Source organism: Pipistrellus kuhlii, unplaced genomic scaffold (genome assembly GCF_014108245.1).
Source record: "Pipistrellus kuhlii isolate mPipKuh1 unplaced genomic scaffold, mPipKuh1.p scaffold_m20_p_2, whole genome shotgun sequence".
In the NCBI taxonomy this organism is placed as follows: domain Eukaryota; kingdom Metazoa; phylum Chordata; class Mammalia; order Chiroptera; family Vespertilionidae; genus Pipistrellus; species Pipistrellus kuhlii.
In genome coordinates this window covers 58,973,140-58,998,958 of record NW_023425515.1, presented here as the reverse complement: position 1 = coordinate 58,998,958, position 25,819 = coordinate 58,973,140, and the positions used below count along the sequence as shown (strand labels likewise).

Genomic DNA, 25,819 nt, shown 5'->3' with positions numbered 1-25,819 from the left:
TTAGCACTGCTGTCTGGAGGGAGAAAGTGAGAACCTTAAAGAGAATCAGAACACCCTCAGGGTCTGAAGTGACAGCTGTGGACAATAAAGGAGGGAGGGATCCAATCCTATGTAAGAATAGATCCGCTAAAGGGTGTAGCTGGGAGAGAATTTCTGGTTTCTGTGCATATCATCTTCAGTAGTAAAGTGTGCTTCTTTCTGGTGTATACTTATTATATTGTATTTATCTGGGAAAGTGTATGAAGGTGAATTACATAGTTTCAGTCTTACAATTCAAGAACCACACTGTGGACCTCTTTGAAAACTGGGAAATCAATTATTGAGATATAAGAAGCATTTGATTCCCAATAGTTTTTCCACATCAGCCAATCCTTAATAGTCCAAGAAGAAATATTAGGATTTTTATTATGGTATTCTGGGATAAGCAAGATTAAAAGAAAAATCGTGTTAAACAAATTTAATTACCTAGTAAGGGATTGGACTGAAATTTGTAAAGCTCTCCTTTGTATCTTACAGAGAAATAATAATAATAATAATTTAAAAAAAGCAAGTACAGTTTTGCATTTTCTTTTTATTTGGCTTCCCAGATGTTTCTTTACCTGTCAGATCTGTCCAGGAAGGACCGGAGAATCATCAGCAAAAAATATAAGATTTATTTTTGGTGAGTAGATGACCAAGAAGGCCATAGTTATCGTCATTAAAATTTAAAGTTTTTTTTTAATAACTCTGTTACAGGTTTTAGTGTTTAATGAAGCACAGATATAGGTGGTTCAAGAATCCATGCCACATTCCATAGGAAAAATAAACTATAAAAGGCAAACAGCCCTAAATTAATAATACAAAGGAAAAAATAAGAATGGTAGTAGACTCTCATATGTACAGGGAGCATACCAAATTCTCTTCCAGAAGACTAATGCAACAGTAACATTAATGTCACTACCTTGCATGAGACATGCTAATCTGCAGCCATCTCCTCTTCTCACCAGGCCCTGCTCTTGGACGAACCAGGAATTTCAGGGACTGGATGCTAGAGCATCTCAGAGTAGCTAAAAATTACCCTAGGCCCCAAAACCCGAGGCTGACACTGTGACGGGTCTTCCAATTCCTTTCTCTTCCCTATTATTTTCCCCTTTAATTGGATACAGATATGAGAGGAAAACAAGGGACAGTGTAGGCCACATGGAATTTCATAGTGGAACCTTCATTTTGGAACTAAGAGGAATCTAAGAGAGCCACATCCCTTTGTGTGATCCATCTCCCATGACTTGCATTCTGACCATGTTTCCTCTAACAACATCCTTAAGCAATAGATTCTCATTAGTAATCTGGTTAAATCAGAAGCAAGTATTATTTACACTGCTTTAGAAATGTCTGGAGAAACAAGAACCACATTATCAGTTTGTAATTGCTTTTGTGAGTTGACTAAAGACTTATGGAGCAAAAGCATTCTTTTTAAAAAACTTGAACGAAGATTTCATTGTTGATTTGGAAATAGCTATTTCCATTTCTTTCTGCCTGCATAGGAACATCATCACTATCGCTGTGTTCTATGCACTACCTGTGATCCAGCTGGTCATCACCTACCAGACAGTAAGTGCTGCCCTGAACCCAGAACCCACACTCTCATATTGCAGGGAGAGAGCTTTGCTGTGACATACAGAGGAAGGTATAGCTTGGGATCAGTCCAAAAATTAATTTCCCACTTGGGTTTTAATTGGACTTCTCCAATGCTTCATCTTTGATCTTTAAATCTAATTCCCAATTGTTTTATCAGAGGGAGATTTGGGACCTCTTGTATTGTTTTGTCTACCAATCCAAAATTATTACCTTGCACTCATTCAATGATAGTATCTGTCAATTGTGCCTCTGATTTACCAGTCTGAACTCGACTGTGATGGGATAATGAGCAGAGTAAATAAGTTTCCAGATCAAAACAAAGATGCCTGATGTCTCATTTAGCCTGTGTCCTCTCACAAAGGGGAAATATATTTTGTAAAAGTATAAACAGCCTCATAAAACTAAAATAAATTAAAACAAAAAGAAAACAAAATAAATAAAAAAAAACAATTAAACATAATAATTAAAATAGCTTAAGAATCCCTAATACTCCTTCATAGAACCCAAGAGTCCAGGTCACTTGAGTGACCTTCTCTAGGATTTATTCTCTGTGAGAAAGTCCATTTAGATTAGCATGAGGCTGAAGGTGTTTCCAGTGCCGTGGTTCTCAAGCTTTGTTCTGCATTAAAAACATCTGGGTAACTCTTTAAAATCCCCGTGTCCAAGCTGTACTCCATAGCAATTAGGTCAGAGTCTCTTAGAGTGTAACTAGCCATCAATATTTATTAAATGCCCAGTGATTCCAGTGTACAGCCAACTTTGAGGACCAAAGTTCTAATAATATTTAGCCAATTTCATATTTACTGCATGTACTGCATTATGGGAACAAGTACTTTATGAGCTCTGAATACCACAGTTTATAAATATTCTATGAATCCTTTGGGGCCCTGTCAGAAGACATATCTGTGGTCTGGGAAGATTCTTAATGATAGAGATAGTGATAAACATGGAAAAGTGAACACCATATCCTCATGTCTACCTGCACTGCGGCTGTTTTCACAGAGGATGGGACAGCTTCATGTCCTCCCAGCATTCATTGAGAAAATAGGACATATCATGGCAGCCCTAATAGGCATGTCCCAATGCTAGCATCCTTTGATATTCCTTTTATCATGAGAACAAAGGAAACAAACTCAATTGAATTCCACTTTGAGGCCGCATAATGGGGAAGATAGAATATTTCAATTCAAAGCAAGATGGTAGCATCTAAAGGAAATGTGCCTGTGCTGAGAGAAGGTGGCAGATAATGACCCAGCCTGATGAGAAGGAGTGCTGGTTGCACTGCGAGTCACAGCCAGTCTATTATTGAGAGCAGTGCTGCTTTTTGTGATTTCAGGCTTGGCTCAGGGGCCTGAAAAAACTACATCTCCTCTTCTCTTGATTTTTCAGGTGGTAAATGTCACTGGAAACCAGGATATCTGTTATTACAACTTCCTCTGTGCTCACCCCTTGGGCGTCCTGAGGTAAGCCCAGTCCACCGGTTGCCCATGAGGCTTTTAGAAATGCCTTTCTATGTAATGCTGCGATCTCAGTTTTTTAAAAAAAAATACTAAAAACACCTGTGGAAAACTACCGCCATCATGGATAAAGAGGAATTTAAATCAAGAAGTAGAGACCAGACATACTTCTCTCCTTCCTATAGAAGGTGTCAGGAAATGTTCCTAAGAATAAGCTGCTGAGGCGAGGGCAGGGATGTTTTTGAAAACATCAGGTTCCTGGTGAGATGACACTTTTTCCTGGGCATGAGCTGCAAGTACATTAAACAACCTCGTGAGGAAGACAGTGTCTCTATCACCATCCTCCTTTTAGATGAAGATTGAAGAATTTGCTGAAGGTCCCTCAGCTGTCAGTGATGTAGGAACTTAAACATTTGCTGCCTCTGAGGCCATGCTGTAGCCTCCAGAAGTGGAAAGAGTATTAGCCTGGGAGTTGGAAGCCTAGCTTCTCTAGAACAAGTTTTCTGAATTAAAGCCACTGGCTGTGACCAGCTAACATCCTGAAATTCACACACATAATCAATGAGAATTTCCTTTCACAGTGTAGCTGAAACATTTGCCCATACAGCTCATCTTTGGAGCATCTCTCTTTCCCAGGATTCATTGCATACCAGTGCTTACAGGACCAGAGAGGACTGGGAGCATAATAGGGAAGCACATTGTGCATCCCTGAGAGGAAGCAGCCACATTTTACAGGCGTGGCATCCTAAAATGAAAGGTTAAAGATGATCTCTGGTGATTTTCCAGTTCTAGAATCTTATGAAAAGGTTAGGGGTGGAAAACACAAATGCTGAGTTCCCTCGCTAATTCGTGCATTCATTCTCAAAATCTCTGATTGCCTGACTCTCTCATGGTTTCTCTCTCATCCCTTTAGTGCCTTCAATAACATTCTCAGTAACCTGGGGCACGTGCTCCTGGGCTTCCTCTTCCTGCTGATAGTCCTGCGCCGGGACATTCTCCACCGAAGAGCCCTGGATGCCAAGGACATCTTTGCCAAGGTGAGCAAAGGGTGGGTGAATCAGAAGTGGGAGCCACAAAGGTTATGATCCAAAAAGGACCTATAAAAGGGGAAGAACATCTTATTGGTGGTGATTATGGTTTATGATGCTTGAGGCCAGGCTTGGGCTTCCAGATTCTGTGGCTTTGTTACTCACTGGTGTCTTTCTGTTGACCGTGCTCTCTCCTTTTCCAGGAATATGGGATTCCCAAACACTTTGGTCTCTTCTATGCTATGGGCATCGCATTGATGATGGAAGGAGTGCTCAGTGCTTGTTACCACATCTGCCCTAATTACTCCAACTTCCAATTTGGTAATTAGAATTTACATCAACTACATAGATTTAAGTTATAGGAGTCTTATCCTGGGACCCTCCCAAAAATGCCAAGGTCATACCCGCAAGAATTAAATACCATTTTACATGAGCTAAGGGCACCTCACTACAGGGCATGGTTTCCACATATTGTACCGATTTTTTTCTCTCTGATCATGTTTTAGACTAGAAAACTCCTAAGAGTGTTCTCGTGCCACATCTGCAGGGGAGCCGTGAGCTAATCATTAGGTGGCAAGTCAGGTAGAATTCACCAACTAGTGTCTAGAAAGGGCCTTCGGTATAACTTGGCCTAATTTAGCAGTTAGATTACTTTGGGATGGATGTCATAGAAAAGCCTATTCAAGTTGAGTGAAATAATAAGGACATTTATCAGCTCACCACCTGGAACTCCAAAGGCGGGAATGGCTACGTAGTAGCTCTGGTTCCACTTCTCACCTGTTGCTTTTATCCTCAGACTGTCAGGGAACTTATAGTGGCAAATACAGTCACAGCTGATTCTGGCTTCCTGTCTCCCCCCCACGATGTTGGGAGGACACAGCTTCAGGAGCCTTCATTTAAGAGAATGGAAACGTCTTTTCTAAAATCCCCCCCCAGATAACGTCCCCCCCACAGTTCAGTAGCTTAAACAGTCATGAGCCCAGTCCAGAATCATTCCCTATGTGCTAGTTAGCTCAGACGTGGGTTTCTACACTCATCACAGTGGCAAAGGTGAGATTACCTTTAGATCCATGGGACCTATCCCTGGAACCAGGGGTGGGGTTAGCCTTCTTGAAGCATACTGGCAGGACGGGTATGCATTTCTGAATTGAAATCAGGGCTATGAAGTTTGAATTAGCACTGAGCTGCTGTCAGGAAGCAGGGGGAAGAGGTGATGCTGGTAGTAGGCAATTAACAATGTCCTCTGTACTCAAGAATAAGGGTTTCGCCGAAACCCGTTTGGCTCAGTGGATAGAGCATCGGCCTGTGGACTGAAAGGTCCCAGGTTTGATCCCAGTCAAGGGCATGTACCTTGGTTGTGGGCACATCCCCAGTAGGGAGTGTGCAGGAAGCAGCTGATCAATGATTCTTTCTCATCAATGTTTCTAACTGTCTATCTCTCTCTCTTCCTCTCTGTAAAAAATCAATAAGATATATTTTTAAAAAAAATAAGGGTTTCTGAAACAGTCATTTTTATGTTTGTGCTCTAGCCTCTGTCTATTAACTTAGAACACAACAGAAATTCTGTCTTATTTTATTTATTTATTTTTGCTTAATCCTCACCCAATGATCTCCTTTCCAATGATTTTTAGAGGGAGTGGAAGCAAGGGGGGAGAGAGAAAGGAAGAGAACCATTGATGTGAGAGAGACACATCAATTGGTTGTCCCCTTGGCATGCCTCACCCAGGCCAGGATCATACCCGCAACGCAGGTACATGCCCTTGCCTGGCAATCAAACCAGGAATGTTCAGTCCAAAGTCCAAAGTTCTAACCACTGAGGAAACTGACCAGGGCTCTCTGTTACATTTTAATTTTTTTAAATTAGAAAACATTTTTAAGAGGGAAAACTATAGAGAACAATATCATTCACCACTCAGAATGAACAAATGCCAATAGTTAAAAAGATTTGACTTAAATCTACTTTTTAAGAAATAAAATATTGTGTAAAGTTCTTGGTTGAACTACTTTCCAAATTTATTCCTCTCTTTCCTTCCTCAGGGGCAACAACCATGTTTAATTTGGTATTTATTCTTCCAGTTTGTTTTCATAGTTTTACTACATTTATAGTAAATTGATATTAATTTACCACACTGTGTTCTGCAACCTTCTTTTTTCATCCAATAATATGTTTTCAAGATTTATAAATATTGAATCAAGGACAGCTAGTTCATTCATTGTTTTGAGGATTGTCATATTCTGTACTAAAAATATATCACATTTATCAATTCCTCTATTGAACAACCTTCAGATGTTACCAACATTTTGCTGTTACAGATAGTGCTACAGTGAACATCTTCATGTTCAGCTCTGTGTATAGGTGAAAGGGGTTCTCTGGGATACCTAAAAGTGGAATTTGGGGGTCACCTGCAATGGAAGATGTGCATCTTCCATTTTACCAAAAGCTGACATGTTTCTCTCCAGAGCATTAATTCCCACTCCTGCTAGCTGAGGGAGAGTTTCCATTTTCCCACATCATCCTGGTGTGTGTTATAGTCAAATATTTAAATTCTTATTAGATTATTTAGTAACATGGACTATTGCATTGTTGTTTTCATTTGCATTTCCATAACTCTCATGCAGCTAAGCCACATTTAATTTCTAGCTGATGGACATCCCTAGCCTATAAAGCTATGCAGGAGCAGCCATCAGTGTTGTTGTATTTCAGGTTGCTGAAAAGGGCCTCCTACATCCACCTAGGATTCATTTTATTGTCACTCACACTGCCTTAATTGTCACCATTAGGGCTTTTTCTGTTATTGTTGTTAAACATCAGCGTTTAAACACAAACACCCCTGTGAGCGGGAAGTGTCAATTATTTATCATACTAGAGGCCAAATGCATGAAGATTAGTGCAAGAATGGGTCTTCCTTCCCCTGGCTGCCAGCACCACCTTCGCTCCGTCCGGAGCCACCTTTCCGGCTTCCCACGCTGCCCAGAGACCCCGAGTAGCTGGGGTGGTGTGGAACGCCTGTGTCCCATCCTGCCACCAGCTGCTCAGGACCTGCATATGCAAATTAACTTACCATCTTTGTTGGGTTGATTTGCATACTCACTCCTGATTGGCTGGTGGGTGTTGCAAAGGTACAGTCAGTCAATTAGCATGTTTCTCTTTTATTAGTGTAGATCATCAGATAAGTGTCTTCTGTGAACTAGGCACAGCTTTGGAGGGATTCAGAAGTGGAATATATGGGGGTTGCCTAGAGAGTGTGCCTGGAAGGCAGACATATTGGAGGTCTCCACATAGTCTAAGGGCAACAGATACCCCAAGGCCTAAAGGGAGGGGGGTTTCCGAGGCTGAGGAGAAATGTCTGTTGCCTGCTGGATCCTGATGCTCTCGGCTCCTCCTCTGCACCTTCAGACACCTCCTTCATGTACATGATCGCTGGCCTCTGCATGTTGAAGCTCTACCAGACCCGCCACCCAGACATCAACGCCAGCGCCTACGCCGCCTACGCCTCCTTCGCCTTCGTCATCACACTCACGGTGCTCGGCGTGGTGCGTCCTTCCCCATGACTTCAGCCTTCCTTACAGAGCGAGCCCTCCCGGAAGGTTTTCTGTTGTTTGTTTTTGGGAGCTCAGGTGGACAGAATTGAATTAATCGTAATCGGTGGTTCATGGCACTCTCATCGTTGATCTGTTCATGGCATTTTACTTACTTATTCGGCTAGTTATTTCTATAATGTGAATGGCACCTGCAAAACTACCCCTCAAGTGTTTTAATATAAAGCTGGGATGTCACTCGGGTGAGACTGAAGTAGGGATGTGTAAGACTGGAGAGACTGACTTCAGAGATTGGAGACCACTTTCTAAGCATGCATGGACAAGTGTTACCTGTCTGCAGGCATTCGAAGAGCAGTAGCCCCCAACTTTAAACCTCTCACCCCTTCGCCACTGCTGTTGAGCTGCCTCTCCCCTTTCCATTTTTATTTGGCCAGCTAGCCATTCTTTTGCCTGCCCTGGGTGTAGTAAGACCCCTGTGAGATCAGTGAAGGGAATGAGGTGAGGAGGGCGGGGGAAGGCAGGGGGACAACGTCATGCACAGCTTGGTTTTTGACTCCTTATGCCAATTTGAGAGAGCTAATTTTAGAAGTTCTGTGGGGAAAACATCAGATGAAGGTAATATCCATCTTTTCTCCTAGGTGTTTGGAAAAAATGACATCTGGTTCTGGGTCATCTTCTCTGCGATCCATATACTGGCCTCTCTCGCCCTCAGCACCCAGATCTACTACATGGGTCGTTTCAAGATAGGTGAGTGCCCTTTTGCATAATACTACAAACACTGAGAAAACAGTTCTCCCTGATCCTGAACAGATGTGTTACCAGCCATCATGAATGCATGCTCTGAATTATGTATTGTGTTTAATAGCATATATTCTCTCCAAAACCTCCTCTCCTTTACTGGATTGCAGTAAACTACTGTCACTAGGTCTAGTCACCTGAGAAACTAAGCTTTCCACACCTCCAGCTGCAGGTCTCAAATGCTTTGCAATCCATCAAACTTTGAAAGCACATTTGCAGAACAGCATTTTTACCATACCACCAATTCTACCTGGGGATGCTTTTGTTTTGTTTTGTGGCATTTAAAAGGGCCATTTCTTGCCCTACCTGGTTTAACTCAGTGGATAGAGTGTCAGCCTGCGGACTCAAGGGTCCCAGAGTCAATTCTGGTCAAGGGCATGTACCTTGGTTACCGGCACATACCCAGTAGGGGTGTGCAGGAGGCAGCTGATTGATGTTTCTCTCTCAATGATGTTTCTAACTCTCTATCTTTCTCCCTTCCTCTCTGTAAAAAAATCAATATAATATATAAAAATAAATAAATAAAAGGGCCAGTTCTTTAACCATGATAAATGGTTATATAAAAGTATTCGTTTCAAATTCTGGGACTGGAACTTTCTGAGACCAACTTGCCAATGTTAGTGGAGGGATACCTCCTGGACTCCCTCTGACAATGTGAACATTGAACACTGAGTGTTCCACAGAAATCAGCTCGGCCTGCTGTTGGTCAGTCATCACACGTGGGAGCAGGTCCAAGTCATCTTGGAGCATTTAAATTTCACCTGCCATTTTAAGGTCCATGAAGTCAGACAAATATTCTTTGGTCTATGTCAAGAAAAAAAGAAAGAAATATATATATATATATGGAAGATTGCAAATAAAAGCTCATATATCATATATATAAGTTTTAAAAGTATAAAGCACACTAAAAAACAACAACTATTAAATTCGTGGAAGAAAAGGAAGACAAGAAAGATGACCAATAAACTGATAAATAGAATATGCCTTCATTACAACCTAGACGGTCCAGGTTCTAATTTAGAATTCGAGGTTCCTCAGAACATAGCTCTCCTGCAGAGCTGGTTCCCAGTCCCTTCCTCTTTTTTTTCCCATCTCTATCTCTGTCCTACATCTTAAGGGGTCTCACAGGACACCCTTGTTCTACATCCAAATGGCCACTCCTTGCCCATGGAAGTACATGCTCCAATGGTGCCCCCTGTTTCCCAGTAGATAGACCCGGAAACGGGGCAATGCAGACTCAGAGATCAGGGTCAAAGCCTTCTGGGAGAGGAGGCCTAGGATCCAGGAGTTCAGAATGTGGCCTTGGAGAAAGAGGAGGAATCCCCCCTGCCCTGCAGATTCTTCACTCAGTGAGGAATGAGGGCCTCTGAAATACAAGACCCCTCTTGCCCAGGTCTGAGTGATTCTACATAAGCAAGTGGCTTGTTTACGAGTAGAAGACCCAATAGAATGATTTCTTATCTTGGCAGTTTAGGCTTCCCTTTTGGCACCGGTAGGTTTTCCCTTGGTGCTGATGCAGCCAGTGCCTCCAGCTCCCCAGGGAAGCATCTTTAGCTGGTTGTGTAGAGCATTTGGTTTGGGGCACTGATTCCTTCCCATCCCCCAGACTCAAAGGTGAGTTAAGTCAAACAAAGTCAACTCGCAAGTGGAAAATAAGCTGAAGCTTCTGGGTTCTCTCAGAATTGGAAAAATAAAACTGAGTGCAGATACGGTGGTCCCGCACTCCCCTCTTTCCCAGGGAATACGTTCCAAGTCCCCCAGCGGATGCTTGAAACTGGGTCATACCAAACCTTATAAATATTGAGTTTTTTCCCCATGCATACATAACTATGATAAAGTTTAATTCCTAAATTAGGCATGATAAGAAGTCAACAATAATAACTAATAAAAAAAATATAACATTTATAACAATTTCTGTAACCAAAGTTATGTGAATGTGGTCTCTCTCTCTCTCTCAAAATATCTTACTGTACTCACCTTTTCACTTCAAGAAAGCGCTTTACGGCTTCTCTTTGGCTTGTCTGAATGGCAGCGTCAATATTCTTGCACTTTGGGGCCATTCTGAAGTAAAACAAGGGTGACTTGAACACAAGCACCGAAATGCCAGGACAGCCCAGGCAGTAACCAAGATGCTCCTGAGCTTCCAGTGGGTGCGCAGCGCGGGACACTGTGGAGGCGCCGAGTCAGATCCGGACAAGTCCTGGGCTTCACGAACTTCATCACGCTACTCGGAATAATGCACAATTTAAAACTTAACGACCTATTTACCTCTGGAATTTTTTATTTAATATTTTCTGACCCCAACCCAGCCAGGTAGCTTTGTTGGTTAGAGCCGTGGTTGGCAAACTGCAGCTTGTAAGCCACATGCGGCTCTTTAGCCCCTTGAATGTGGCTCTTCCACAAAATACCATGTTCTGGGCCAGTCTATTTTGAAGAAGTGGCATTACAAGTTTAAGTTTAAAAAATTTGGCTCTCAAAAGAAATTTCAATCATTGTACTGTTGATATTTGCCTCTGTTGACTAATGAGTTTGCCGACCACATCGTCCTGATACACCAGAGTTTCAGGTTCAATCCCCAGGCAGGGCCTGTAAAGAAGCAACCACTGGGGACATGAATAAATGGAACAACAAACTGATCTATAAATAAATAAAATAAATAAATAAATAAATAAATAAATAAATAAATAAATACAAATTTTAAAATACATTATTTTAAATACATTATTAAATAATTTAAAATACATTATTAAAATAACTCTTTCGGGGGGGTGGGGGGGATCTAAGATGGCTGCTCAGGTAGACACCTAACTGCAGCAGCACACAACAATTTAAACGGAATACAACTAAAATGTAGAGTGGACATTGCCCAGAGCTTCAGGTAGTCGACTGACTGAAAATTCTACAACAAGAAGGAAAGAGAAAACCAGAAGGAAAATCAGAGGAGCTGAAAAAAGCCTAAGGTACGGAGACATGCTGCGCGCCCGCACGCATGCGCGCGGAGAGGTCGCAGCTGGAGAGGAGGAGAAGGCTGGGTGCTGCCTGGCGTTCCCTAGCAGGAAGGAAATAAAACCCCCATAATGGGCTGAACCCCCGAACCGGCAGCGCTGAGCCCCAGTTATGGGCCAGACCCTGGGGACCCAGGCTCCGGCAGGGGGAGACAGGGCTGTGAGGCGGAATCCCAAGTGAGCAGCGAAAAGCAGGGCCCCAGAGTCGCGCACATTGCTCGCAGAGGACAGAATGTTGACTCTGATGCTGGATTGCCATAGTGGGAAGAAACAAAGCCTCCGGCAGTGCTGAGCCCCACTCCCAACGGCCCCAAACTCCAGTTCTGGGCCAATCCCTGGGGACCCAAGCTCAAGCAGAGGGAAACGGGGCTGTGAGGTGGAGTCCTGGGAGAGCAGCAAAAGGCCGAGCCCCCGGAGTTGCACACACTGCTCGGAGTCGCGCACATTGCTCGCAAGGGAAGGAATGTTGACTCTGGTGCAGGATTGCACTGGAGGGAAGGAAACAGGAGCCCCGGCCGGCTCAGGCAGGGGGAGACGGGGCTGTGTGGCGGAATCCCAGGGGAGCAGCGAAAAGTGGAGCCCCCGTAGTCGCGCACATTGCCGCAGAGGACAGAATGTTGACTCTGATGCTGTATTGCCCAGGCGGGAAGAAATAAAATTTCCGGCGGTGCTGAGCCCCGCTCCCGACTGTCCTGAACTCCAGCTCTAGGCCAATCCCTGGGGACCCAGGCTCAAGCAGAGGGAGACGGGGCTGTGAGGTGGAGTCCTGGGGGAGCGGCAAAAAGCAGAGCCCCTGGAGTCGCGCACATTGCATGCAGAGGACAGTCTGTTGACTCTGATGCTAGACTCCCCTAGCGGGAAGGAGAAAAAAAGCTCCAGACTGGAGGAACGCGACGAGGAGCAGGAGCCCCTGCCAGACACCGGCCAGCCAGGCGCCAGCAAGGAACCAGGCGACAGGGCCCTCAGGGAGGGGTGTGCCCCCAAGCCTTCGACCGCTGAGCGCAGGCAATGGAGCTGAGGCCGGGGGCTGCTTCCTGGGCGGCGGTGCTGATTCCGGCGGCAGGCTGAGGCAGTGCAGGAGCCTGCAGAGAACAGGGGGGTGCCGCAGGCCAGCCTGCTGAGCTTCCAGGACAGGGAGGAAGAAACCAAAGAGGTTCTCAATGTGAGGAAATCAAGGGAGAGCAAAAGATAGTAAAATTACTTAGGAAAGAACACAAAGAAGATCTTAAAAAATCAGAGACTAAGTCAGAGCTCAACTCAGCAGCCAACATTACAACATAAATGCGTTTAAAAAAAAAGGGACAATGTTGGAATGGCGGCGACCAGGCCTGGAATTGCCAGGCACAAGGCAGTGGCAGCCGGGCTTGGAGCAGCAACAGCCAGGCCCCAGAGAAGCAGCAGCCAGAACCAGAGCAGCAACAGCCAGGACTGGAGCAGCCAGACCTGGGGCAGTGGCAGCCAGGCCTGAGGCGGAGGCAGCCAAGCCCAGGGTGGCCAGTCCAGGAGCACCCAGACCTGGAGTGGCCGGGCCCGGAGAAGCTGGGCCCAGAGCAGCCAGGTCAGGAGCAGCCAGACCCAGAACAGCAGTAGCCAAGCCCGGAGCATCCAGGCTGGGAGTGGCCAGGCTCGGAGCAGCTGGGCCCGGGGCAGCCGGGCCCAGAGCAGCCGGGTTAGGTGTGGCCAGGCCTGGAGCAGCAGCTGCCAGGCTGGGAGTGGCCAGGCTCGGAGCAGCCGGGCCCGGGGCAGCCGGGCCCAGAGCAGCCGGGTTAGGTGTGGCCAGGCCCGGAGCAGCAGCAGCCAAGCCCGAAGCAACCAGGTCGGGAACGGCAGTGGCCAGACCTGGAGCAGCTGGTTGTGGAACGGACCAGAGCATCAGAGGCCAGGCCCAGAGCAGCCAGGCCCAGAACAGCTCGCTCCTCGCCTGCCCCCACCCCAAGGCTGCCTCTCAGACATGGCTGGAAACTTTTGCGGGAACTTGAGGGTCTGCTGAATCAAGTGATAAAGGCTTAGATCTGGATGTGTTGAGTTAGTATAGCGCTGGGGTATTGATCTGTGAGTGCCTTGTGTGGGGCCTGGATGAGGTTGGTTGACCTATTTGGAAGTGTCTTTTGTGTGAAGTGTATCTTTGGGCATGTGGAGGTATTATTGATATGAGAAAATGCTAAGTAACTGATTTACTATCTGAAAAGGGATTTACTATCGGGGAAAGGGAGGGAGGAAGAGACTGAACATAAACTGTGCACCTATGGATGAGGACAATGGGGGAGGGGAAGGGAGTGGAGGGTGGGAGGGGAACCTGGTGGAGGGGGGAAGAAATGAGGAACCTTTGTAATAATATGAACAATAAAGACTGATTTTTAAAAAATCATTGAAAAATAAAGAAAGAAAAAATAAAATAACCCGTTCGACTGCAGGTAACTGAAACTGCGGAAAACAAAACCACGAATAAGGGGGGACTGCTTATGTGTAATGACCGTGACTACATAGAGGAGTTTTTAATACATTCATACCACATGTGTATTGTATACTACCTTTGCCCCATACAATTTTGCAATGCTGAATTCGATTTTCTTTATGAAAGGAAGGAAGTGAATGCATGGTGCATGGCCAGGTAGCATATACCCGCCAGGGTCTCAACAGAAACAAGCTGCCACACAAAGACAGAGGAGGTTTGTTCGTGAGGGCCTCTTCTTGTGACAGGGCGGGTGGAGAGGAGTGGAGGGCGGCCCGCAGCCCCGGGCTGCAGCGGGAGGCTCTGCCGGTCCAAACGGACAATCGGACAGGCGGGAGGTGTTACCAAACAGGCAAAGGGAGCAGAGCGGGAGGAGGCCGCCCTGAAAAGAGCAGGGACCTTCGGGTGACAGACACAGGGAGGGCACCAGGGAAGTTAACCCCCTGAGGTCGCTCTCCTTCCGCTGCTCCTCCATCTCCTTCGGGGTCTCCATTGACCAAATCCATGCAGGAATCCCCCCCACACACACACACACACACATGTCCGCAGTCAGCTGCAGGCGGTGCGGGACAGAGCCGTGTGTGCGTAGAAAGCAGGTCTGAAGGGGCAGACAGAGTCAGCCAGTGTGTAGGTAAATGGAATAGTTTCCATTTGCTCACCCAGGAGTCTCCCCCACGTGGTTACAGACTTCCCAGAGCTGAAAGGAAAACTCTCATTTCACTGTGACGGCGACTGCATCCAGATTTAGTTCCCAGGCAGGAAGCTGAGTGAGTGGACAGAGGCACCTCTCTGCCCATGTCATAAGCTGCCTTTGCCTTCTCAAACTGCACGCTTCTTTCTCTGCGGCCCTGGGGCCACACTTGACAATAAACACGGACACAGGAAAGGCAGCGGGAGGGAGGCAGAGCGTTTCATTCGGGGACAGAGACCCGCAGACCTGCCTGCCCAGGTCGCTGCCAGGTCCCCAGAAAAGGACCACAGAGATTGCTCATGAGCAGGGTGGGCTGTGCATTGTAAGCGGGACACAAAAGGAGACAGAGAAAGAAATCTGATTCTCCCCTGGACAAATAGTTCATTTCTGAATGTCTGAGACAGGCAGGAAAAGTCTGTTCTTTACCATGAGCCAACGTGACTTTCCTAACCAGAAAATAACTTCCGAGTCATTCATTTAGAGAGAAAAAGAAAATAAGCAGCCGAAACCAGTTTGGCTCAGTGGATAGAGCATCGGCCTGCAGACTGACAGGTCCCGGGTTCAATTCCGATCAAAGGCTTGTACCTTGGTGGCGGGCACATCCCCAGTAAGGGGTGTGCAATAGGCAGCTGATCGATGTCTCTCTCTCATCGATATTTCTAATTCTCTCTCTCTCTCTCTTCCTCTCTGTAAAAAAATCAATAAAATATATATTTTTTAAAAAGAAAGAAAGAGCCGGGACCGGTTAGGCTCAGTGGATAGAGCGTCGGCCTGCGGACTGAAAGGTCCCGGGTTCGATTCCGGGCAAAGGGCATGTACCTTGGTTGCGGGCACATCCCCAGTAGGGGGTATGCAAGAGGCAGCTGATCGATGATTCTCTCTCATCGATGTTTCTAACTCTCTATCTCTCTCTTCCTCTTTGTGAAAAATCAATAAAATATATTTAAAAAAAAAAGAAAGAAAGAAAGAAAGAAAATAAGCAGTAGTTCACCTGTTTGGCAATCTTCTGACAGCTCTTTCTCTTTCCTGTGTCTCCTCTGCTTCCCACTGGTTCAGACGTGTCTGACACAGGTAATGTCCAGCAGCCCTTCGCAGGGTCCTACATTGTCTCCTTGACAAGCGTCCCTCCCTCCGTGTTTCCCGCCGGCCCCAGAGCACCTCACTCCCGGTGGGGTGGGGCAGGGTGGCGGGCGGGGGAGCCAGAGAGAAGCCCAGCCTGTGCACGCTTCTGGGCTGTCGCATGGACCTGTCCCTTCTCCCCTCCGTGTGTCTGGTGAAGGCTGGCTACAGTGACCCCAGGGGTAGCATTCGCAGGAGAGCTGGACCCACCCTCACTGGATGCTTGCCCAGCTTGCATGTGGTGTCTACAGTGTGGACAGCTCGGAGAAAGACAGCCCATCTGGGATCTGTCTCTGTTCCCATGGCCGCTAGAGCCCGCACCCTCACCGTTTCCTTCTTTCAGAGGGAATGCATTTTTTAAAACTCTTTTCCGCCTTGTTCTCCCCATCGTCACTACATTCCTTTGATTACTGTTCCAGTGCAGGTGTGGGCTTTCTGAGCATGTCCAGTCAAGCTCAGGACCCCTTGGTTCAATGCTTTCCTGGCTCATAACCACTCTGAGAAGCACAGATTAGAACGTTTGCAGCCCTTCTGGGGAGAGCAGGTGTTTTAAGGCGGGCCCCATCACCTCTGCTGTAAGAGAAACACCATTGGAGTAAACTGCAAACAAAGGGAAACTTAGCGGGAGGAGACCCTAAAAGAGTCGGCCAGCCACCCAGATTACTTGTGATTGTGGTTACACCTGTCCATCTTGCTTGCCCCTCTGCAGTAGCGCCCAGGGGTGTGGCACACCCTTCAGAAGAGCACAGGTGGTGAGGTGAGGGTGCCATTTTTAAAGCAAACCTTGATTGTGCACCTATCAGCGGCAAAGCACCATTTTTATGAGATGAAGGCGACATCGTCCCGACCCCAAAAGCTCGGGCCCTGTGGGAGTAGCTTGTATTATCCCTGACCAAGCCTTCTTACCGTGCTATTGTGTCCCCCGCAGATCTGGGGATTTTCCGGCGGGCCGCCATGGTGCTCTACACCGACTTCATCCATCAGTGCAGCCGGCCTCTGTACATGGTACGTGTGTGCTCCCGCACCCCATGGCTTTCTCCCAGAGAGTGGGGGGACAGCAGGAGGGGCAGGCTCAGGGCAGTGCCTCAGCCTCCCCAGTCCAGAGGGCCAGATGGTCCAGGTGGCTGAGGTCCAGGCAGGGGGAAGAAGCATGCTGTTCATTCTTCTCGTTCATAAAAAACAAGCTGGGAAGGTCTCACTTTTATAGATGAAAGAATTCTAGTATAGAAAGAAAAAATATGCATGTGGGTGTGCACAGCACTATTGAACAGTGATCCCTGCTGTGGGGTGTCCCTGTGAATAACCCTCCGAGGAGGTAAGATAATCACCAGGACAGCAGGCATAAGCCAGACTGTCTCAAGCAAACTGGGACCGATGGCCACTCCGGTAACTTTCCTTAGGAAGTTACACTGCCTCCATTATACAGGTGTTTGATTTTTATGCATTGGGCTTGTTTTGTTTTTTTACAATGAGCAAGGATATTGTTTCAAAATTGTGGATATTGCTTAGTGGTTGAAATACAACTTTTTAAAATTCTCCATTCTAGTTTTCGGTATATTATACGTTTCTGCACTGAGCACAGGAATCAGGGCCCTGGGCAGAGCTATGTCTTGGCTCACTGGCTACACACCCTCTCTGAGCCACTGCCCCGACCTTCGCAGATGCTCAGGGAACCCCTGTCGGCCCTGCCCAAATAGCATCGCTAGTCAATGGTTCACTTAGCACCCACTAGTGGTTTAAATCAGAGGGTTTTTACGAATAGGAATGTGGGACTCCCTCAGCCCGCTACAGCTTGTGGGGACCTGTGGGCACTAAGAATGGAGGGGCTGGGCTGAGGGCTTTCACTGTTCCCTTTCCTCCTTTCCAGGACAGAATGGTGTTGCTCGTCGTGGGGAATCTGATTAACTGGTCCTTGTAAGTAATCTCAGGAAAACACCTTTTTTCCTCTTTACTGATGTCTCTAACACTGGTTTAGCTTTCCTTGGTTGTCATTTTTATAAAGAAATCTGAAATTAAGGAGACCATAGGATTGAGCTTGCCCTAGAGACTTGAGAGAAAGGTATTTTTCTCCTCAAAGAATGCACTAACAAGCTCTTGTGTACCAATACTGGCCCCTCTTAGAGCATTGAGTTCAACGCATTGAGTTCATTTGCTCAACAAGACAAACATCGAATTAGTAGATAGATAGATAGATAGATAGATAGATAGATAGATAGATAGATAGTTGATAGATATTATGTCTATAGTTGCAAAAATGCAACGTAGTTTTAAATATTTTTGTAGAACTTTCCATAAAGGCTATCCAGCCATTTGTCTTAGTCTCTGCGTGTGTGTGTGTGTGTGTGTGTGTGTGTGTACACGTACATGTGTGTAAAAGTCTCTTTCCTATTTATTATCTCCCCCCACACCCAGGTCTTGTTTTTCCTACTCTACTTACATCATTCTTCCTCTACTTTCCCCTCATTATTGGCCCTTTTTCCTGCAAATGGCCTCAAAATAGAACTATACAATAGATGTATATTTTTGCTAGCTGTATCTATTTTATGCAACCTATTGAAATATTTTCAACTAAAAAAATGTGAATAAACCTGGCCGGATGGCTCAGGTGATTTGGAATATCACCCTGTACACCAAAAAGGCTTGTCAGGGCTCGTAGGAAGGAGGCAACCAACTGATCTCTCTCTCTCTCTCTCTCTCTCTCTCTCTCTCTCTCTCTCTTTCTCTCTCTCTCTCTCTCCCTCTCTCTTTCATTTCCTCTCTCTGTCTCTCTCTGTCTCTCTCTGTCTCTCTCTGTCTGTCTCTCTCTCTCTCTCTCTCTCTCTCTCTCTCTCCCTCTCTCTCATTTCCTCTCTCTCTCTCTCTTTCTCTCTCTCTCTCTCTCCCTCTCTCTCATTTCCTCTCTCTCTCTCTCTCTTAAATCAATAAAACATATCCTCAGCCCTAGCTGGTTTGGCTCAGTGGATAGAATGTTGGCCTGCAGACCAAAGAGTCCTGGATTTGATTCTAGCCAAGGACATGTACTTCAGTTGCAGGCTCTTCCCTGGCCCGCGACCTGGTCAGGGCACATGCAAGAGGCAACCAATCGATGTGTTTCTCTCACATCAATGTTTCTCTCTGTCTTTTCCTCTCTGTCCCACTCTCTCTAAAAATCAATGGAAATATATTACCAGGTGAAGATTAAAAAATATATAAGAATGAGTGAGATATTTTATGAATCCTTCAAAAATAAGTAGATTTCACTGCTTTTACTAGTAGTTCTTCACTGATGTGCACCTCTGGGTCAGTGACCTTTGATAGAAAGATAACTCTACTTCTGTTGCCCTTTAAGACACAAAAGGAATGAAAGAGGCATACCTTCAGGGGAAGCCAGAATCTTTTCAGGATAATTTGAATCTTATTGGGGCACCATATGCTTCTGGAAGAAACTCCCCACAGTGCTGCCACCAAGGGATGGCCTCAGGATAAAGTTTATACTTGTGCAGGGCCCCTGCTTTACCCCGGGATGAGTCGAGATGAATGATCCTTGGCAGTGGTCACCTTGGCAGTGGGGCTTTTGGGAATCACCCTTTTAGGGCAGACCCCACAGACCTGGTGACTATAAGATGGGGTAAGGAATTTTAAAACCATGGACAACAATCCAAAGTTGGTCATGTGTTTCAAGCCAATTATTGAGATAATCCTACTTCTAGTAATCTAGTCTAATGAAGTAATCTTCAGTGCAAAAGCAAGCACAGTACGTCTGGAGGTGTTCACTCATTCATTGTGGTGTGCTTTATAATAGTGAGAGACTGAAGGGCGAAGGGAAACCCTTCATTTCAACCAGAGAGGAAAGACAATTCTTTATGCTGCGTCCACCTATGGGAATTGTTAAAAATGAATGTGCTAAAGGAAATGTAATCTGTTAAAAGTTTATAATACGTTAAAGAGGGTGGGGTGTTTTGTTTTGTTTTTATTTCCCTCCTTGCAAAAATGGGAGTGGGAATGTGAAAAAGTCAAAATGTCACAAATCCACCTTCATGGCTGCAAAATAACCCCTCCCGTTTGCTCAGCGCCCTCTTCGGCCTGATCTACCGGCCCAGGGACTTTGCCTCCTACATGCTGGGCATCTTCATCGGCAACCTGTTGCTCTACCTGGCCTTCTACATCATCATGAAGGTAAGCGAGGCGCTGGGAGCCCAGCGCCCGGGCCCGCGGCTGGCGGTGCAGGCAGCCCCGCAGCCTCCGCTTCTCCCCGCAGCTCCGCAGCTCCGAGAAGGTCCTCCCCATCCCGCTCTTCTGCATCGTGGCCACCGCCGTGGTGTGGGCCGCTGCCCTGTATTTTTTCTTCCAGAATCTCAGCAGCTGGGAGGTAAGAGAAGGTTTTTTTTCCCCCAAGGTGTGGTCTCTCTTCATCTGTTTTCTGGTCATTTTGCTTCCCTCTCTCTGTGTGCTAGCTGCTGTTTATCAGTTTTTGGGTTTTTTTGTTTGTTTGGGTTTTTTTTGTTGTTGTTTTTTTGCACATGTGGGAGCCAATCTCTGATGCAGGAAAGGTTAGAGAGAGATCTTGTCATCAAGCCTTTCCTAGCTCCTATATAATATATGTGGCAGAGTCAGGCCCATTTGAAAACTTAACAAATGTGCCAGAAAGAAAACCACCACAACTGTTTATCGTTTTTATTGTATATCCTCTCAAACAAAAGCTTTCTCTAAAAACCTTATATCCACACACAAATGCTCAGTGAATGGCACATTGTCAACATTATCAGGGTAGCACTCATAGATGTGTAAGTCCTACAGACTCTGCAAATGTGGCCTTCCTATTGTGTTGTGTTATGACCCTTTTCTCAGTGAATGTTTAACATGTGCAAAGACGTTGGTGAATGTTTCTTCTCCCCCTTTCTCATCATAATCACCATCCATAAGCCCGTATCCATGTGCAGGGGTTTATAAGTCCATATCATAGACAAGGAAATCAGTGACATTTCTGAAGCCCAGAGCATGTAAGTCTCCACTTCCATTTCCGCAATCACCAAAATCAATTTTAGAACATTTTATCACTCCATAAAGAAACTCCCCATTTCTCCTGAACTCCTTAGCCCTAAGCAGCCACCAAACTATCTTTTGTCTCTATAGATCTGCCTGTTCTGGACACTTCTTAGAAGTGAAATCATATACTCTGTGGCTTTTGAACCTGACTTTCTTCATGTAGCACGTTTCCTAGATTCAGCCATGTGGTATAATAGCATGTATCAGTATTTTATGTCTTTTTATTGCTGAATAATATTCCATTGTATGGATACACTACATTTTTTCTAGTCATTCATCAGTGGATGGACATTTGGGTTGTTTCCAGTTTGGGGTTCTTATGAATGATGTTGTTCTGAAAATTCATGTGCAAGTTATTTTTGTGTGTGTGTGAACATATGTTTTGTTGGAAGCTAACTTTTTTTTCCTTTCACTTTTTTTTTATTAAGGTATTATATGTGTACATATCTTAACAATTCCCCCACACACACTCCCATACATGCCCTCCCTCCCCAGAGTTTTGCGCCCATTGGTTATGCTTATATGCCTGCATACAAGTCCTTCGGTTGATCTCTTATCTCCCCCATATGTCCCTACCCTCCCCACTGTAATTTGACTGTCTGTTTGTTGCTTTAATGTCTCTGTATCTATCTTTTTGTTCATCAGTTTATAATGTTCCTTATTTTTCATAAACGAGTGAGATCGTGTGGTGTGGAAGCTAACTTTTTGAGGCGGGCACCCAGGGGCACTTGTGTAGCTTTCCGGATGCTCAGCCCTCTGCACAGCTGAACTGTGGGAATGCCCGTCCACACCCGCCTCGCCTTCTTCCAGGGAACCCCAGCTGAGTCCCGGGAGAAGAACCGGGAATGTGTCCTGCTGGACTTCTTCGATGAGCATGACATCTGGCACTTCCTGTCTGCCATGGCCCTGTTTTTCTCATTCTTGGTGAGTTGACACCTTTGGTTAATTTCTTCTCTCTTTACATCTGTGTACTCTCTCTTTTTTCTCCTCTCCTCTTTCTTACACCCTCTTATCTATTCCCTTCTAATTTCCCTTTCCAATTCTGCATTGTAATTCAATGTACAGATAGTTTCATCTTTACATTGTACCTTCTGGGTAGGTAGTTATTTTAAGACACAGGGTGACAAAATGATTTTCCTTAAGCTTCACAACATTTGGTCATCAGAGCTCACATGCCCAGAATCCCCCAGGCTCTGCTTTTGGCATCCACTCCAATTTCCATAGCATTAGGCCATTCCTTATGCTATCCTCACATTCCTCCTTTCAGTCTCAGTGAACAGAAGTCATTTACAAATTCCTGGAGTAGCTCAGGATAGCATCCAGGCCTCTGTTCCCTTCTAATCTGTCAGTTCCAAATCTTTCATGTAGTCCCTTCATTTCTTAACCCAAACACCTTCCCAGAAGCCACGCGTATGATAACATCCCCGGAAGATAACACCCGGCATTCTTTCACATTAATTTTTACTTTCATAATTAAAAGCCCACGGTACCTGCACAGGTTCATGACAAACAGCAGGGGTCGGTCTCCAGGAGTCCGGATACTGCCCACTTTAACCAGTCTGGGCTGGCCTTATAGCCTCAATAGTGGAGCAGGGCTACCCCCTGGTGGCCAGTCTTAGAAGTTTACTCTGTATACTCTTACCTAAGGCTTCTATTTTTTAGTCACTTTCATTAGAGAGACCGAAGTGGAATGAAAGTAGAGGAGAGGATACACTTTATGCATAGTAACATTTTATGCAATAAGACTTCATTTCCTTTAGGTCTTGACCTAAATGGTCCCTTCAAAGTAATGACGTCCTCAGCCACCCTTTCTACATGTTTTTATCTCCCTTACTCCATACATACTTCCATGTTCTTGTCATAGTTTGACTTTTATCCTTAGTACATATTATCATCTAACATATTATACTTAGCACAGATTTCTGTCTAACATACTACATATGTTTTACTCATGTATTTGCTTCATGTCTATAGCCCTCTCTTTATATATATATATATATATATATATATATATATATATATATATATATATATTTATTGATTTTTCACAGAGAGGAAGAGAAAGGGATAGAGAGTTAGAAACATTGATGAGAGAGAATCATCGATCAGCTGCCTCTTGCACACCCCCCACTGGGGATGTGCACGCAACCAAGGTACATGCCCTTGACCAGAATTGAACCCAGGACCTTTCAGTCCGCAGGCCGACGCTCTATCCACTGAGCCAAACCAGTCCTGGCATGTAGCCCTCTCTTTAGTGTAAGCTCCAGGAGGGTAGGGATTTTTTTCTCTGTCATTGCAAGTTGTATTTCCAGCACTTAGAATAGCACGTGGTAGGCCTTGGTTAATTAATAAATGAGCTATGTAATTAAAACAAGTGCCTGTTCAGGGCATGGCATTGTAAAAAGCTGCAAAGACACAAAGACGAGTAGAGGCACGTGTTTCAATCCGCATGAGACTCAGAGAGAAAGTAACAACTTCCTGCGACTGTGACTGTGCATTCGTTTCACTTCTCCATCGCTCTCCTTTCAGGTTTTGTTAACCCTGGATGATGACCTGGATGTGGTTCGGAGGGACCAGATCCCTGTTTTCTGAGCTCCAGCATGCAGAGAGGAGAGAGGAAGCACTCGATCTTGGTGCTGTTTCACGAAAAATGCAGGGCCCGCAGCAAAGTAACCACTGCCAAACACTCCACTCACCCCCTGTGGAGTCAACTCTGAGTACACTCACACACAGAGGAGAGGAGCAGGGGAGAGTCAAACCTGCAAGGGTGGAGGCAGAAGGGAAGATGGGGCTATGGACAGAGGCGAGCCCTGAAGAGTCAAGAAGCCCCCATCCCTTTATGTCGCAACTCTGAACTAAACATGGACAACCGCTGCATCAAAGTTAACTCGCTCTCTTGGGGCCCCTCCCACCCTCACCTGGGGCTCATCAGCGATGGCTGAATGATGCTGCACCCTTTCCTCCAGCTGCCCCCATGCCCACCAGAAACTGGAGGTGGGCACCCTTTGCACTTCTGTACTGTCTGCTGCTCTAGACATCTCTGAGCACCAGCGCCTTGGCCAGGGTCCTGGGCTGAAGTTGGCTCCTTGGCTGATGGTGGCTCCTCAGAGTCTGGCAGAGGAGTGGACCTGATGCCCTATTCAACTGGGATAGATGTTTTATCAGCATCAGCTGGGCACCCCCTCAGAAGGACTGCTGTGTGTTCCCCCAGGTTCCTCACCTCCCCAGGGAGACTCTGGATTGGGCCTGTCACACACTCCCAACAGGTCGCTGGGACCAGAACTTGGGTGCTTACCTATTCCTGGTGTCTTCATTTCACTCCTGCATGTTGACCCCGGCGCTTAGGCTCCGCCTTCTCCAGAAGGGCCTGTTACCCCACAGACCAGCTCCAAGATGGAAGGGAAGTGAGAGAACTTTTCCAGTAGCAGGAAGAGCAGGAGAAATGACCGGCAGGGCTGAGGCGAGTGACATCAGGCAAACATGCCCCACCGTAAGGACTGGGGCTCCCGGAGAAACCTAGCCAGGGCAAAGGGGCATCCTCGCGCCTCCAGTTCAAACAGCGCGATTCTGTGCCCACGTCACCTTTGGGGAAGAAATGGGTGTTTCACCAGGGACCCTGCACTGACCCAGCCCCGAGCTGTCACTTTCTGCAGATCAGGACCTGCAGGCATGCTCTCTGGAGTTCTCTAGAAGCAACTCTCAGGGCCGCTGCATTTTACTCTAACTCTCTGGTTGCAAAGAGCGCAGGACATTAAGGATTGTCTTGGTCGCACCTGATTCTCATTGTTTCCTGGGAAGGTGTTGAGAGCTCAGCATCCCACTTCCCTCCCCACTGTCTGGCTGCTCTGCCCCTGAGAGTCCTACTCTGACCAGGCTCCTTGTTACCCGAGTGTGATGTACCCAGAAACTATGCACACCGATGTGCACACGTGGATATATCTGCCTGTGAAGTCACCTCTCACCTTTGCTTTCCTGGTCGTTCATTAGAGAAATGCATCAGCCATTTAAAAAATTTTAAAAAACAACTATTATCCTTTCTCTAAGATATCTGATAATGTTCAAAAACATTATGGAAGTTTGAATGGCAAACTTCCCCTGGTTTTAAAAACACAAAGATGCTTTTAGTGAAATATTTTGTGGTGTGTGTGTGTGTGTGTGTGTGTGTGTGTTTTTTTTCCTAAAATGCCCCCAATTTTGTAATTGGTCTTCTGTTACTCTTTATTCCTCAAAAACTGTTGGCATTCCACCCTGGAGACAAAAATCCTTGTCTCACTTACATGGTCGTGGTATGATCACATGAGCTAACACATACTGGTGAAAGTGTTCTATAAAATAAAAACTCATAAATATATTGTTGGCTTGCGTAGGCCATATGAAGGCCACCTATTAAATGATTGTGTTAGTCTAACATCTAAAACAAATTTTGAATCTGTTTATGGCTGATTTGAATTAATTTGTTTCTTTAAACGCGCTAATGATTTCAAACCCAGGAGAAAAAAAAGGATCCACTAAGGAAATGTGAACAAAGTCTGTTCAAGAAGCTCTGAGGCCTGAGGTGAACACATTGTGAGACACATTACCTGTTTGATAGCTTTTTGGGAAAATACGTCTGGGGACAAGGGGAGAGCCTTGCAGAGATGCATAAATTGTGCTGCTGTATTCTTGACCGTTTCCTGATGTCTGTCTTGTACTATAAACTCTCACACTGGGGTCAGTTTTGTTCTCTACAGCAGGACTACAAACCCAGGCCACGCCCACTCATATAAATATTAATCCTGCAGCTACTTGTGGCTCATTCTCCCTACAATGCCCATCTCATGGTTGGAGGGCACTGGAGGGGTGGGTAGTGGGTAGGAATGCGGTTCAGGGGCAACCAGAGTTTTTCAGAGCCGGTGGGCCCCTCCCCCTTAGCACAACGCCTGTGTTCATGGACTTCACTCTTGACAGGGGAAGGGAAGGCAACTCCGAAGGCCCAGGCCAACAGGAGGGTAATTGGAGAAAAACAGCCCCTGCGAGGCGGGTCCTGGCAGAGCAGGCCCGGGAGTCACAAGAGCAGTTCAGCTGGAGCAGGACTGCGATGGGGCGGC

The 25,819-nt window shown here is 45.9% G+C and overlaps 1 protein-coding gene and 1 non-coding gene across 3 annotated transcripts in view; one reads left to right on the top strand and one right to left on the bottom strand.

The window, feature by feature from the left end:
• The window catches only part of SIDT1 (SID1 transmembrane family member 1), an 87,872-nt gene extending 62,723 nt beyond the window's left edge, over window positions 1-25,149 (top strand). The window contains exons 13-26 of one of the 2 annotated variants that reach the window (XM_036446126.2): window positions 588-661; window positions 1,524-1,590; window positions 3,007-3,080; window positions 3,988-4,111; window positions 4,306-4,423; window positions 7,500-7,636; window positions 8,281-8,389; window positions 15,645-15,659; window positions 16,636-16,712; window positions 17,575-17,621; window positions 19,757-19,862; window positions 19,945-20,055; window positions 21,543-21,656; window positions 23,262-25,149. In XM_036446126.2, coding sequence (XP_036302019.1) covers window positions 588-661; window positions 1,524-1,590; window positions 3,007-3,080; window positions 3,988-4,111; window positions 4,306-4,423; window positions 7,500-7,636; window positions 8,281-8,389; window positions 15,645-15,659; window positions 16,636-16,712; window positions 17,575-17,621; window positions 19,757-19,862; window positions 19,945-20,055; window positions 21,543-21,656; window positions 23,262-23,324 — 1,236 coding nt within the window. In that variant the 3' untranslated portion in view covers window positions 23,325-25,149. The remainder of the gene's footprint in view (window positions 1-587; window positions 662-1,523; window positions 1,591-3,006; window positions 3,081-3,987; window positions 4,112-4,305; window positions 4,424-7,499; window positions 7,637-8,280; window positions 8,390-15,644; window positions 15,660-16,635; window positions 16,713-17,574; window positions 17,622-19,756; window positions 19,863-19,944; window positions 20,056-21,542; window positions 21,657-23,261) is intronic. The other variant, XM_036446127.2, reaches the window with a different exon arrangement.
• Window positions 20,205-20,349, bottom strand: LOC118725174. Its single transcript, XR_004989905.1, has one exon. It is a non-coding gene; the product is annotated as a small nucleolar RNA SNORA12 (small nucleolar RNA).
• Window positions 25,150-25,819: the final 670 nt, after the last annotated feature.